We start from the raw sequence: 14680 nt of genomic DNA, 5'->3' as shown, positions 1-14680 counted from the left end.
GTGGTATCTGTTGAGACTCTGGTTGTTGTTGGCCTCTATGATCGCTTGTCATTGGTGTAGAGGTTTGTCTGGGTGCTCGTCCGCCTATGGGATGGAGTCTGGATACCCTGAGCCGAAACGAGGAAAGACGAAGGGGAGTGGACATGAGATCAACGTTTCAGTATCGACAGAGACCAGGAAGGAAAATATCTTTTTCTCGCCATGCATCACCTTTTTCATCATCTATAAACCGTCCAGTATCATCATGATGTCTATAGACAACCACTGTACCACTTTCGTAGGGAGTTGTTACCCTGGAACGCTGCATGCACAACCTGTTGTACGTCTAAAAATTTTCGAAGAAGCGTTGTCCAAAATTCTTCGCTCGAGGTTACGTAAAAAGCCTTCGTGATGTCATCACTTTTGCACATGGACTTGGACTTGAGCCGGTTCGGTGCTGTTGTTCTCATTCTCACTTGTCTCCACTAGACTTCCAAGTACGCGTGTCGACCTACGTTCAGAACCACTACCCGATTTAGTGGACCACGATGGATCAGGTGAGATAGCACCTCTTGATTGTGAGGACAATGATCCTATCAGTGCTGACTTGTATATAGGACGCTTTCCGAAATCTGCTTTCTGCTCCCCGTTCGTCGCAAGGGGCTTCCTCCTCACGAGGAGTGCTAGGTGCACCTGCACCGAAACGAGGATGGGGCTTGAAAGTCAAGGATGGGTGAGTGTACAAACTCATCAGCTAATAAACTCTGCATGGAATGGAAGGGAATAGCAGCTGATACGTTGATTTGTGCAGATACGAGAAGAAAGATGATAAGGCTAAAGAGAAACCTGCTTTTGCACCGAGACAGCAACAGAAGAAGGTGGTAGATGATAGGTATAAAGATAGAGCAGAAATGCGGAGAAAAGGCGTAGATGACGAGTACAAGCCGGTAAGTGACAAACAGTTGCTCAGCGCAAGCGCATTGGAGGGCTTCCTGTTGAACGAATGCCGATGCGTTTGCAATATCTTTTAGGTCGAGAAATTGCTTGAAGACTTTGAAGCTCGAAAAGCGACAGCATCCGCACCCGAAGAACTCGAAGCGATCGAAAAACAACGTGCTTATCTAGGTGGAGATGCAGAACATTCCGTCCTTGTCAAAGGTCTGGATTACGCTTTGCTAGCAGCGAGGAAGGCGGAGTTGGCAAGAGAGGAAGGGGAGGATATGGATGATGAGTTGGAGGAGCTCGGAAGGGAATTGGGCGGGAAGAAGAAGAAAGATAAGAAGGAGGTGGTGGTGAAGAAAGATGAGGGGTTGGGCAAAGGCGTAAGTGGATGATATCCAGTGAGGTGGGTATCAGAACTGACGAGTCATTTGTGCTGCTGCTTTAGTTCAAATCGATCGCTCAGAAAAAGGCGGAAGCGGAAGCACTCGCTGCAGCATCCGGAGAAAAGAAGAAGAAAAAGAAGAAGAAGAAGGTCAAGGCAGAACCAACAGTCGAGCCTTCCACCTCGAGTACATCTGCGCCTGTTCCGGGACCGTCTGCGCCGACTGGTCAATCAGACATCAAGCCCGACGTCGATATGGAGAAGAAACCTGTCAAAGCCGTTGCTACTGCGGCTGCAGCACCAGCACCCGTCGAAGAAGAGGATGACGACGATGACATCTTTGGCGGAGTTGGGGAATACAACCTTGCAGCTGTGGTGGGCGATGATGACGATGACGATGACGAAGATGATGACAACGGGGAGGATCAGAAGATGGACGTGGATGAAAAACCATCAAGAGGGAGATCACTATCTCGCTCGCCGGAGAGGTACAAGACGGATGGGAAAGGTTTCGGGCCCAGATCGCCAGGATATCGACATGGAAGATCCTATTCACGTTCGAGGTCAGATTCAAGATCAAGACGGAGATCGTACTCTCATGATAGGGAGAGACGGAATGGAAGAGGATACGCGGGACAGAGATCACCGGATTATCGACACGATCACTCGAGATCAAGATCAAGATCGCGAGACTATTCATACCGACGTCGTGATGATCGATCACCGTCATATGATGAAAGTCGTCGTCGTCGATCTCCCAGTCCGTACAGAAAAAGATACAGAGATCGTTCGTATTCTCCTTCACGATCGAGATCACGATCACCATATAGAAGAGGAAATCACGCCCGTCGTTCGCCGTCTCCTTCTCGAGCGGGCTACAACTCTCGTCCACGATCACCACCTCGTCGGCGACGAGTATCGCCGTCCCCATCACCACCGCGCAACCGACGATATTCTGATAGGGATCGTGGTCGTTCTCCACTACGTGGTCGATCACCAACTCCTGCATCTGCATCTCCCGAAATTGCAGTCCCTGCTCGACGACGATCTCCCACTCGTTCACCTACACCATTCCTCAACGTCCCAATCCGTTCCCCATCTCGGTCTCCCTCACCTTCTTCAGACGAAGGTCCCTCAGCGCCTACGACTCGACTCCAACCACTCTCATCATCTGCCATACCGTCATTACGTTCATTCCTCGAAGCTGATACAGAAGCTGCTAAAGCCGACGAGAAGAAGTTACGTAAAGCCAAATGGCGTGCAGCACAAGGATTGGGAACGCAAGATGGTGCAGAGGAGATGTTGGGTAAAGGTAACGAGACGAATGAGAAACAAAAGATGAATAGGGATTATCAGATCTTGATGAATAAGATGAACAAGGAGCAAAAGGGTAAGGATAAGGAGTAATTTATTGTACAACTGTAAATCATGCATATTTGTACTGTATTCAATGTGATATTCAGTAACTATCTACGTACTGTACACTAGGGTGGAATGGTCATCTGCATTCTGTTATGGTTTACCCGCTGCAACATCTTCTAATCTACCATCGATCAATGGACAAACAATAGCCAGATCATCACTCAGATTCTCCAGTTCATTCTTCTCCTTTCCGATGAGAATAGCTCCCGATCTCGCATTTTCAGATATGGAGTCGTCTTTCCCTGCGAAGATGGGTTCGGATGCCGACATGGGAGGTGAGGGTGGTAGAGGTGAATAAGATCCTGGCATATGTTGATGTTGTTGACGCATTGCTTGACCGGCCTACGTTACAGAGATCGTAGAACCATCAGTCATTTGTCCAGTACATACAGAAAGGGAGAGTACTACACTCACCACCACATCCAAACTACTCATATGTTCATTCTTCGCGATATGCAACGCATCCCTGATACTCCCCCAATCATGCGTGACTACATGTCTTCTCAGATTTCCCCACGCGGAACTGGCCGATCGTTCCGACACGGGAGAGAGAACAGGTTCTCGCAATTGCTGACCCTGATGGAGGAAACTCAAATTCTTGAGTGATTGTGGCGATGAGGAGAGTGAAGAAGTTGGGGAGGATTGATGTTGTGCTCGAGCTCGTGAGAGGACTTGATCGGTTCGAGATGAGAGATGAGATTGGGCCGCATCTTCCAGCTGTTTGTGTCGGAAGATGTAGGAAGATCCTGTGAGCCAAGGGAAGGGGTCAATACCGCGCCTCTCTGAGGTAAATCTTTGGAGGCACAGCTGGGAAATAACTCACCAAGCAAGAAAGACCGGATGATACTGCTCATGATCTGACCGTTCTCATCGTCAACAATGAATTTACGATCCTTCATAGCTTCGAATCCATCGTATCTGCAGAACAATCCGTCAGCTTCACTCCTCCCACCTTGTCTTTAGGCCGCAACTCACCCTTCAGCCATATATTCTCGCGTGATCTAGAGCCAAAGAATGTATCAGAGCGGTGTCGGGTATATCACAACCTCCGGAGCCACTTACAACTCGATAGATCTTTCCACCTTCCTCACGCTTGATCTCGTCCCCCAGCTCTAGCTTCCGTTGCTTCACTTCTATTCTCGTCCCATCTTCTTGTTCTTTGAAATCGACCAGATCATCAGGGTCCTCCACCTCATCCTCGTCCTTTCTTGGCGGAACCGACTGATGAATGGATAGGACTCGTGATCCCGGAGGCTTCGTATGATCCCACTTGACCACAAGACCTGCTACAATTGGGAATCGACTGTAGTAGAGGTTAGATTGATGGCAGTTGGCGGAGTGCATGTGACATAGCACATAGCTCACCCTTCCTGAGCTGGCCATTTGCTCAAAGCTGATTCCATCGTGTCCCAAATACCCTTCCCATCAATCTGAAGAATTGTGGTCAGCAGCCATCGAGGCATAACGGGACACCGGTGCTTACCTCGATGCACACCACTGGGTCTTCAAACGGGAGAATTTCTGCGTTTCACGAATATCAGCTCGCTCTCACACATATCGACATAAGCGATCACACTCACCCAGTATATCTCCAAGACTGATCTTTCCAGGTCCATATTGTGAATCTCCTCTTAAAGTCCCTCCACATATTATCACGGCATCTGCTCTCCCATTCTTCTCCTTTGATTCTGTCCCGCTCTCAGCGAAAGCATGCATCAAGACATCGGCAATCCAATTCCCCAATCCGACTTCTTGCGTTCGTACAATCTCCGACCTCGCATCGAAAGGGGAAAGTGTAAAGCAAACGGGCTTTGACAGTGCGTCGGAGACTGTCGAGAGAAGAGATTTGACCATTTTGTCGAAGGGTTCGGAGAAGGGAGAGGAGGGGACGACGTAATGATGCTTACCGGTGAGAGAAGAGATGATGTGTCGACGGATGGAACCGGGTGGGGTGGGTGTGAGTTCGAGCTGAGCAGATGTCAGGTCGCGGAAGTCGGTTCCAGACTTGATCAAGCTGGACGGGACATATCAGCTGCAATACAATCAGTTCCAAGGACAGATAACACACTGCACGCCATGATCTTCCATCGTTCCCGGAACGTCTTTCCGTCCAGCATAACCGTCCCAGGACTTTGCACCCTTGCCAATATAGTAAATCTGCTCATATTGTCAGTTCTGTTCAATGCTGTTATCGCAGTGATGTACGCGAACTTACGTGATCATGTCCACCGATGAGCAGGTCTACACCATGTTCATTCTCCACACCGACTTTACCAGCAACAGCTCCCAGCTCAGTTGCCAGGCGTATATCCTGCGGTCGAGAACTTAGCTATATATCTGTGCATGACAAGCTAGGAACAAACTCACATTGGGCACCCTACAATGGGTCAGAGCGATGATGATATCCACTTTGTGTTCACCATTCGGATCTCTTAGCTCCCTTGACAGTTCTATAGCCGTATCTTTCATAGATCGATAGACGAAATTCTTCTGCCAAGAAGGGATTGTTGCGATCCAGTCTCTGCGAGCACGTCAGCTCGGACAATAACGCAAATGAAATTCAGAGGGAGAGAGACGCGATACCCACTTCTCCACCAAACCTATTATACCGATCTTGATACCACATCGTTCTGTTATCCAATATCGACGTAGAGGTTCGGGTTGACGACCGGTATTCTCGTCGATAATGTTAGACAATAGCCAGGGGAATGTGGTAGATTCCAATAACTTCGTCAAGTGGGGATAACCTGTTGCGCGTATCAGTGTTATTTGACATTGAACGAGGAAGAAGACATTAAGCTTGGCTTACCAAAGTCAAAGTCGTGATTCCCTACCAACACTGTCAGCTAGCAGGACAGCTTCCAGGTGATGTCTTCGCTTACCGACACATGCCGCATCCACTTCTAAAGCATTCATAACCGGCACCTAAAGCGATACTTGGTAAACATAACGCTTTGACCACCTTGGCAAGCTCTATGATCATCCAACATACCATATGAGAACCTCTCGTCACTGAGCTCTCCACACTCGGATTGAAGACATCCCCAGCGAAAAGCACTAACCCATCTTTATCGCTCTCCTTCTCTTTACCGCCATCTCTCGTCGCCCACTTATCGCGTTCAGAAAGTAGAAGTTGACCGAATTGCGCAACCGAGATCTGTTGTCCGGGCGACTTGTCTTCAGGTGCTCCTGGTTGCGGGTTATATTTCTGCGAGACGCGATAGACATCGTTGAAGCATAGTAGAGGGAGAGTCGGCATCGTCTCGCTGAGCTGCTTGGATTTTGAATGTGTCGTCAACGCTTCAAGACAGATGGGTGGTGAAGACGATCGACGTGGTTGAATCATGTCCAAGGCGATTCATCGCGACTGAAGCGGAGCCCCAAAACAGCTCATAAGAGTTTCCGGTATTTGTTGGGTCCTCCCATCTTGCATGCTGCACGTGACTGAAAAGTGCGCCAACACATTGGGTGTTTCTCAACGATCCTGATTGGTTGCTGTATTGCAAAGCGGTATACAAGGAGTCGGTGACATGAGGCGATATTGCGGTGTATGCATGGCTACCGGCGGTTGCTCAATTCAGACACATTCCATAGGACACCGCATGCTCCCAGAAACTAATGTCAGATTGATATACTGATACGACAGGGTGACAACCCACAGCCTTTTGATCGTCCGATGTCGGAGGATCAAAAATGGTCCGATATCGGAGTGATATCATACCGCTCTATTGGTTATGTGGTAATTATCATGGTCCCGTCCGTGATCGGACACGGTTTTCGTCATGTGTTCTAGATGAAAAGATGTAGATCTATCCCTCCTGCCCCGCTTGGTACAGGTTCCAAGCCTCCGGTCCGCGTCCGGGGAGTGAGGAATGTTTTTCGAGAGGAAAGATGGACGGCTGGGGTTGTTGGAGCGGATATATAACGACAGTCGTGTTCTGTTTGTGGGCTTATCCCCTCTCCCTCTGATCAAACAAACTCGCACTTGCTACCAAATCAAACCAAATCACAAGTGACCACTCTCTATCCTCTACTCTATCTAAAACTTGACCCATCAGACATCCAAACACAATGCACGCTCCCGAAGTCACCGACTATATCAAACACAATGCCAAAGTCCTCGACACAGTCTCTGACGAGGTTGACGAGGTCAACGTTCTCAAATTGAAAGCACAAGCTGCTGCTGCTGCTGCTGCCGCTGCCGCTTTCGACGAGCAAAGCAAATTTGATTCGGAGAAGGACAAGGCTAATTTCAGACAATATGAAGAGGCATGTGATCGAGTGAAAGGTTTCTATGCCGTGAGTGTGGTCGTCTTCTCACGAAACTTTTTGGTCATGTCGTTGACTGTTTCGATGATTGTAGGAACAACACGAAAAACAAACGCTCGAGTACAATATTCGAATCCGAAAAGAGTTCAAGAACACTGTCCGAGCTCGCATGTCCATCTGGGAAGCGATGGAAATGCTCAACACGCTCGTCGACGAATCTGATCCCGACACATCCGTCGGTCAGATCGAACACTTGCTCCAAACTGCCGAAGCTATCCGACGTGATGGTAAACCCGAATGGATGCAAGTGACAGGATTGATCCACGATCTGGGGAAATTGTTATGTTTCTTTGGAGCGGATGGACAATGGGATGTCGTCGGGGACACATTTGTGGTTGGATGCAAGTTCTCCGACAAGATCATCTACCCCGAGACGTTCAAGCAGAACCCGGATTATTACGATGAGAAGATCATGACGGAGAATGGAATTTATGAGCCTGGATGTGGCTTGGACAACGTCATGTTGTCATGGGGTCACGACGAGTATCTCGCCGATATCTGTGCTCGACAATCCTCTCGTGAGTTGACTAGTTGTCACCCTTTTCTTTAATCGTTGCTGACAATGACAATTTAATCGTGTCACAGTTCCCAAAGAAGCCATCTCTATGATTCGATACCACTCCTTCTACCCATGGCACCGAGAAGGTGCTTACCGACACCTCATGAACGAAGGTGATGAAGTCCAACTACGAGCAGTCACAGCTTTCAACCGTGAGTCTTGCCTGTTCTTATGACGAAAAGAAATGGTGGCTAACATCACGCCGTTACAGCTTACGACCTTTACTCCAAATCTGATGAACCACCAAAGATTGAAGAACTCAAGCCTTACTACCTCGGCTTGATCAACAAATTTTTCCCAGCCGAGATCGAATGGTAAAACTTGAAGGTACGACATTGAGTAGTATCTAGTATCATTTGGCATCATCATCTGGGCATTATTATATGGGAGAATTGTGTTGTAATATAGATATCAAGCAAATAGAAGCGTAGTGAAACAACAATATGAATGGACAATGACCGATTATGATTTCAGATCCAAGTCTTACAATTTTTTTCGCAATCGCCGAATCGTTCTTGCGTCAGTGATTATCACTGACAACAAAGCAGGACACCCAGACCGACCGTGAAGATGGCATGAGACATGAGTAGACGGCGATATATCTTGAATAACATAAGGAGGGGTCACTCATGAAAACCACTAGTACAACGAAAGCCTAAAATTTTACAACTAAGTACATCATAATCGTCGCAACATATACTGTAGATACACCATTTCACTCAAGCACCATCACCAATTATTCTCTTTTACGATCTTTGCAGCTTCGAGGATATATCGTCCTATTCCGGATCCGATCAGCCTGTGTTCCCGAGCACCGCTCCTCAAGAAGAGGGCTCACCCTCTTTATATCTCTGATCCCCGTTCGGCGCTTTGATATACATCCATCCAAGTGATGTGTTGCAACTAGCGCAATGCAGATCGGCCACGGTATGCAAGCCGGTTCTAGAGAAACTCGAGACAATCAGTGGTCCTTATAGAATCGAAGCGGCCCCACTTGACACACTTACAATAGCTTGCGATCTTCTTGTTTGCCAAGTGACGTGTTGATGGTAGAGTTCATTAGACTGATGTCCGATACAGCTTGATTAACCAGATGCTCATCACACTCAGTCACGGATAGTCTGACGCTTACTACGCTCGACCTGATCTCCCGTTAAAAGCTTTCGACACGAGTTCATCTTGCAAAGCCTGTACACAGACACGACATATCCAATCTCAGCAACAGCTGACGTGCAGCAGACAATCATACATAGTAGGACGGATGGACTAGAGACGCAACACCCACGACGATCTCTGAACACTTTTGACACGCAAAGACAGGTTTATCATCTGGCAAGTGATGTAGATCGAGCGACGCGGTGGTGAGTCCTTCCTTGGTCTTGCCAGAGGACGAGGACGAGGATGAAGGGTCTGCAAACGACTTTCGCATGGCGAGTGACACGAGCGCGTTGGCACGCGCCGTATGCAATGTCCTGGATACGCTGGCTGGCTGACTGGTTTCGCGACGATGGCACAGTAAGCGAGATTTATCTGACTACCTGATCGAGGATAGGGTAGTGAGCAAGGGTCCAACCAATGTAATAGGACGGATGTGATACGGTATTTCAATTTACCGAAGGGACCGACACTCTCACGGTATAGACGGGGAAAATGCACGGGTATCAATTCATTCAAATTGATTCCGTCCGTCCGTCCGGTTGTATTGCATTGCATTGCTCTGCTTACTCTCTCGTTCCGGGTCCCCGTCGTCCCCATTCCCCAACTTGTACCACTACCTACTACTACTCACACCGAAACAAAGATAACACTATTCCTTTCTCCTTCTCTTGCTACTTGCTCACTCAACACACCTCACATCTCATCATGGCCCTCTCTGCACGTTCTATCCGTCCTACCCTTCTCGCTCCTGCAATTCGAAATGCTCGAGGTCATGCAGTCGCCGTTGATCCACCTTACCTCCCACCTTCCCCCTCCGTTCAGCAGACTCAGAGAAGACGATGGGTCGACGGGGATGTCAGACACGATTGGAGGAGGAGCGAGATCCAAAAGATCTTTGATGGACCTCTGATGGAGACCATCTTCCGAGCTGTAAGTTGGGCGGAGAATCTCGCTGTTCCGTGAGCTGATGTTGCTTCGGTTGTTTTTAGGCTTCGGTTCACAGGATTCATCAGGACGCTTCTAGGATCCAGCTTTGTACCCTTATGAACATCAAAAGTGAGTATACTCTATGTTCTATTGTTCAGGTCACTAAGTTGTCACTATTCCGCAGCCGGAGGATGTACCGAAGATTGCAAATACTGTTCCCAATCATCCTCTTACAAAACTCCCACCAAAGCTTCCCGACTCATCGACATTGAGCCTGTGCTCCAAGCTGCCCGAGAGGCCAAGGCAAACGGTTCTACTCGATTCTGTATGGGTGCCGCATGGAGGGATTTGGCAGGAAAGAAATCTGGTTTCGAGAAGATCTTGAAGATGGTGACAGAGGTTCGAGGAATGGGAATGGAAGGTGAGTCGTAGCGTCAATTTGTCCATCTACCTCAACATTATGGTACTACGGCACCAGGAGCGATGTTAGTTCACAATGTCGTTTACTGACAATCGCGCTCTAGTCTGCACTACCCTCGGAATGCTCTCCCCCGAACAAGCGATCAGATTGAAGCAAGCAGGTCTGAGCGCGTACAACCACAACCTCGACACTTCAAGAGAGTTCTATCCCGAGGTGAGTCTGACTCCGCTCCCCTAGCCAAGTATCAATCAAATCGCTGATCTTTCTACCCGCGCAGGTCGTCACCTCTCGAAGCTACGATGACCGACTGGCCACCATCGATGCTGTCCGAGATGCTGGTATTTCAGTCTGTTCCGGTGGTATCTTGGGTCTCGGAGAGAAGGATGAGGACCGAGTCGGGTTGATCCACGAGGTCTCCAGGTGAGCTATAAAGTCTTCGATTTTAGTGCGATCAGAAGATGAAGCTGACAACCCCCATCAGAATGTCTCAACACCCTGAATCATTCCCTGTCAACACCCTTGTCCCCATTGAAGGTACTCCTCTCGAGAAAAACGACGTGAGTTTCGCATATGCCTGAAGAAAGCTGCACAAATCTGACCCTATCCTTTCTGACAGCCCGTCGCCGTTCACACCGTCCTTCGAACCATCGCCACTGCCCGTATCGTCCTCCCCAAAACTATCATTCGACTCGCTGCCGGTCGACACACTTTTTCCGAGGTCGAGCAAGCCATGGCCTTCATGGCAGGAGCCAACGCCATCTTCACTGGTGAGAAGATGCTCACCACCCCTTGTTCAGGATGGGAAGAGGACAAGGCGATGCTCGGTCGATGGGGTCTTCGAGGTCAGAGAAGTTTCGAAGATGGCGAGAGTCTCGACGTTCCTGGTTTGAACAACGAGAAGGAGGTCAGCGCGACTCTTTGAAAGGTCGGTCATGGGAGCCATATGGACTTTCCTTTGGAGTAGCAGAAGGAGAGATTGTAGATTATAGGTTTTCGGTGCGGGTTCCCCAATTGTAAGCATATGCATGGGGATTAGATAGGTAACGGTCGGGGAGTATGTCTCATACTGATATCCGAGACATACTGAAGATTACGATTCGGCCGGTATGGATGATGACTCGGACCTAATCATTCCTGCCCGATTCTTGAGAATGCTTTCGATCATTGACAGTCATGTCCTTCCTTGCTAATACTGCTTTGATGGAATTCTGGATCTAATCATCCAATCATACGATCGTCGGTCCCTCTTCCTGGTTTCTTCCCCTCTCCGCGATTCCCTTTCTTCTCGTCCTCGTTCTCCACTCAGTGTCGGTACAGTGTCACTCAACAAGGCGCAGTGCGTCTTCATTTGTATTGATCCGTCCATCGCTTTCTTTCACATCTCCGTCGAAGCTAAGTGTATCTGGCTGTGAAACGGAAGGACTGGTTCCTTCCTCTTTTCCCATCTCCTTCTGAATCCACATGCAGGGACTTAAGATGTTACCTCCCCGTTCTTTATTGATATCGCTCTTACTCGCGACTGTCACACAAGGGCGGAAACACGACCCTGACAACTCCGACGACGAATCGCCCTACTCCGATTACTCTCGAAGCGGATCGAACAATAATCAGGCATCTTCGATAGAATGGCTCAACCCAGCACCAGGTGTATCGGTACAAGCTGGTCAATCGTTGACAGCAACGTGGTACGTCGCATCTTTCCTCTGTCTGGTCTCCTTCTCGCTTCTGTATCCTATTGATCAAGCGGCACGTCACTTGCTGATTCTTGTGTTTTCCTTACAGGCGTGTCGACCGACCCATCTATTCACCTTCTTTCGCGCTTTGTACAGGTCCACAACCCTCCGATTGTGGTAAAGAGAGTTGGCCCGAAATCACCGATAATGGGGATGGTACATTCTCTACCATATTGTGCGTATAACAATCTCCACGTTATCACCTTTCCTCGTTTCTCGCTCCTTGCTGACTCTACGTTGATATCCTGGTATCATTCAGGACGATGCCGGTCATCGCTCAGTCTGAGATGGGTGGACTATTCTTAACTATGACGAATGATGAAGGAGTTTCGTCAAGTTCTCCTGGGTTCAGCGTAGTCGGCGGAACAGGAGCAGGGAATGGTAGGTCTTATTTTGTTGCGCTGGTCGCCGTAACCTGTCTAAGTTCTAAGTCTGCAGCCCTGTCGCTTACACTGCTGGTCACCATATCGTAGCGTACGTCGCGGCAGCGGGGGTGGCGGCGAATTCCGCGAGTGGCAATCTTGCAGGTCAGGATCCCACCATGAGCACGACGATCGAGCAGGACTCGAAGACTGGCGTTCGTATGGTACCGACAGCGACAGCGACAGCGAATCCGACTGTCAGCGAAGGTCGAATGCTGACTGGTTAGTACACAAACCACCTTCTCGCTTCCAAGAGATCAGGAGCTGATAGATAACTTCGCAGCGACGCCAGGTCCTCAGCCTACCTATCCAATTTCAGTGGCTGCACCCACTTCGATGGTCCAATCCGACCAAGTCCAAGCGCAAGCACAAGCTCAACAACCCCTTCTTCAACCCTCCTATTCCCTCCCAACGACCACTCCCTTGTCCGCCGTCCAAGCCCAAGCTCAAGCTCAGAGTGACACATCAACGACCTCCCACCACTCATCCAAACCATCTATCATCGCCATCGTACTCCCTCTCACATTCTGCGGCTTGATCCTCATCGCTGCATTGCTGTACTGTGCACGATCAAAGATGTTTCGGAATAGCGGGCTGGGCAAGTCCAAAAAAGGGGACGATGATTTAGAAGGGAGGGATTGGCAGGAGATCATCAAGGAAAAGGCTAGAGCTAGCTCGGCAGCGTCAGCTTCTTCGGTGGGGGTTGAAGTGAGAGAGCAAAAGTTGGAGGAAGAGGAGAATCCTTATAGGGGATATACGGATTCTGCTCTCTCTCCATCACCAAAGAAAGATAGTCATCACGATGATCACTCAAGTAGGGGTCGACATAAGAGCGGATCACGATGTTTGACACCCGTTTCATATCGTGGTCATGGCGACGAACAGATCCGAGTTCGAGAGACTGAACGAGAATATTTCACATCCCTTCCAAGAGGTGTGAGATACGATCGAGATCGAAGTGGACATGGTCATCGGTCTAGACCCAGACCTTCTCGAGGAGAGAGAATACATTCGGACAAGTCTGCTCGCCATTACGAGGGTCGAGATCGAGATCGACAAAGGGATACAGAGAGGGAATATTATACGACGAGCCGACGTTCGTCGAGTGGTTTAGGAGGGGTATATGACCCGTACGGATACGATCATGGTGGAAGTAGGACGACCTCCAGCTACGGATGCGGGTACGATGATCTTGTTCTCGATACGAAGAAGAGGGATAGTCGAACTTCTAGAGAAGGACGAGAGATTAGAGAGAGACAGCAGAGTAATCATGATCGATATCGCCACCACGACGAACACCCCCCTTCGACCCATCGAGATCGCGATCGACACTCCTCGTCTTCGTACGACGCACGACCCCATCCTGTCCAGACAGACTCTTTTGGTCCACTGACCAACCCCCACGATACATTCTTACGACCTCAATCACTCACGTCCGCCAGTCCATTTTCCAACCCCAGCGCAACTGCCTCCATAGCACAACCACAACGAAGACCATTACCCAATCCCACCGCTGAGGTCGCAGGGACTCGAGATCCTACCTCTATTTCGCAACGAGGTAAGATTGGTGCGCCACCACATATTAGTGGGGGGATGAAAGATGCGGAAGAGGATTGGGATCTGGATCTCGATTTGATGGGTGAAGGGAGGTATAGATCGGGAGAAGAGGGGATGGATGAGCTTTATGAAAGTTTGAGGATCGCCATTGGGAGGGAGTGACCAGCGGTTAGCAGCGGAGAGGGAGAATGGAGATAGACATCAGGGGAGAGCTAAATCATCGAGCTGGTGGTCAAGCAAGTATGGTGGTCCACAATGGAAAAGCAACTTGGTCATCTACTCATCAACTGATGAACAACCTTTTCGTAGCGAGATCATGCATCGGTGAAGCTCAGTCTCCTGTAACTGACAGGCCACCCACTCACTGCCAGACATGTGACATCTCTTAGAACCAACGTGGTTCAACAACTTACATCTCCTCCACTGACGGCAATGCAGTCTACCTTTCTTTCTGATGAATAGTGAAACGACCCCTCTCCGTTCTTTGTTGACTCCCTTTAAATTTGACTTTGATACACAACATCGTTGCTCGTCGACCTCCTTTGAAGGGATTGAGAGAGAGGGTTGAGCTTCGGCGAAGGGTGGATTGAGGAGGCGGCGGTGCTTCACATATACAGTAGGCTGTTTCATCTCGTGATACCGAACACGACACCGCATCTCAAGGAGATACATTCAAGTCGTTCCCAAGCAACATATTGGACATTGCGTGCTTTGCATCCACTTACACATCAACCGCTATCATAACTGATCTCTGTCACCCATAATATCCGTCACTTCAGCCAGCCAGAAACAACGGTCATCGCCTTCCTAATCGTATCTCTGATCGATGCTGCGTCACCTACGTCGTGC

General features: G+C 49.1%; 6 protein-coding genes across 6 annotated transcripts; 4 read left to right on the top strand and 2 right to left on the bottom strand.

The window, feature by feature from the left end:
- Positions 1-527: 527 nt before the first annotated feature.
- CI109_105466 (uncharacterized protein) lies at positions 528-2710 on the top strand (the record flags this gene model as incomplete). The annotated part of the gene is made up of 5 exons (XM_032003365.1): positions 528-536; positions 597-712; positions 791-926; positions 1011-1301; positions 1367-2710. 5 exons carry the CDS (start codon positions 528-530, stop codon positions 2708-2710), a joined length of 1896 nt encoding a protein of 631 aa, XP_031862223.1.
- Positions 2711-2815: 105 nt separating this feature from the next.
- CI109_105465 (uncharacterized protein) lies at positions 2816-5984 on the bottom strand (the record flags this gene model as incomplete). Its single annotated transcript, XM_032003364.1, has 15 exons — positions 2816-3067; positions 3140-3471; positions 3549-3643; positions 3701-3726; positions 3788-4028; positions 4091-4155; positions 4209-4246; positions 4306-4739; positions 4794-4882; positions 4941-5036; positions 5093-5246; positions 5313-5472; positions 5535-5555; positions 5608-5650; positions 5718-5984. The coding sequence occupies 15 exons, from the start codon at positions 5982-5984 to the stop codon at positions 2816-2818; spliced, it is 2313 nt and encodes a 770-aa protein (XP_031862222.1).
- An 812-nt stretch (positions 5985-6796) lies between these two features.
- Positions 6797-7931, top strand: CI109_105464 (uncharacterized protein; the record flags this gene model as incomplete). Its single annotated transcript, XM_032003363.1, has 4 exons — positions 6797-7024; positions 7089-7572; positions 7640-7765; positions 7825-7931. The coding sequence occupies 4 exons, from the start codon at positions 6797-6799 to the stop codon at positions 7929-7931; spliced, it is 945 nt and encodes a 314-aa protein (XP_031862221.1).
- Positions 7932-8342: 411 nt separating this feature from the next.
- Positions 8343-9042, bottom strand: CI109_105463 (uncharacterized protein; the record flags this gene model as incomplete). The annotated part of the gene is made up of 5 exons (XM_032003362.1): positions 8343-8392; positions 8452-8555; positions 8621-8677; positions 8746-8801; positions 8899-9042. 5 exons carry the CDS (start codon positions 9040-9042, stop codon positions 8343-8345), a joined length of 411 nt encoding a protein of 136 aa, XP_031862220.1.
- Positions 9043-9476: 434 nt separating this feature from the next.
- Positions 9477-11041, top strand: CI109_105462 (biotin synthase; the record flags this gene model as incomplete). The annotated part of the gene is made up of 7 exons (XM_032003361.1): positions 9477-9701; positions 9761-9827; positions 9883-10119; positions 10223-10332; positions 10397-10539; positions 10601-10676; positions 10736-11041. 7 exons carry the CDS (start codon positions 9477-9479, stop codon positions 11039-11041), a joined length of 1164 nt encoding a protein of 387 aa, XP_031862219.1.
- Positions 11042-11580: 539 nt separating this feature from the next.
- Positions 11581-13993, top strand: CI109_105461 (uncharacterized protein; the record flags this gene model as incomplete). Its single annotated transcript, XM_032003360.2, has 5 exons — positions 11581-11804; positions 11902-12027; positions 12112-12233; positions 12326-12496; positions 12558-13993. 5 exons carry the CDS (start codon positions 11581-11583, stop codon positions 13991-13993), a joined length of 2079 nt encoding a protein of 692 aa, XP_031862218.2.
- Between the last annotated feature and the right edge of the window lie 687 nt (positions 13994-14680).

Source organism: Kwoniella shandongensis, chromosome 10 (assembly GCF_008629635.2).
Source record: "Kwoniella shandongensis chromosome 10, complete sequence".
NCBI lineage: Eukaryota > Fungi > Basidiomycota > Tremellomycetes > Tremellales > Cryptococcaceae > Kwoniella > Kwoniella shandongensis.
The sequence above is the reverse complement of the archived record's forward strand: the minus strand, read 5'-3'. Positions and strand labels throughout refer to the sequence as shown.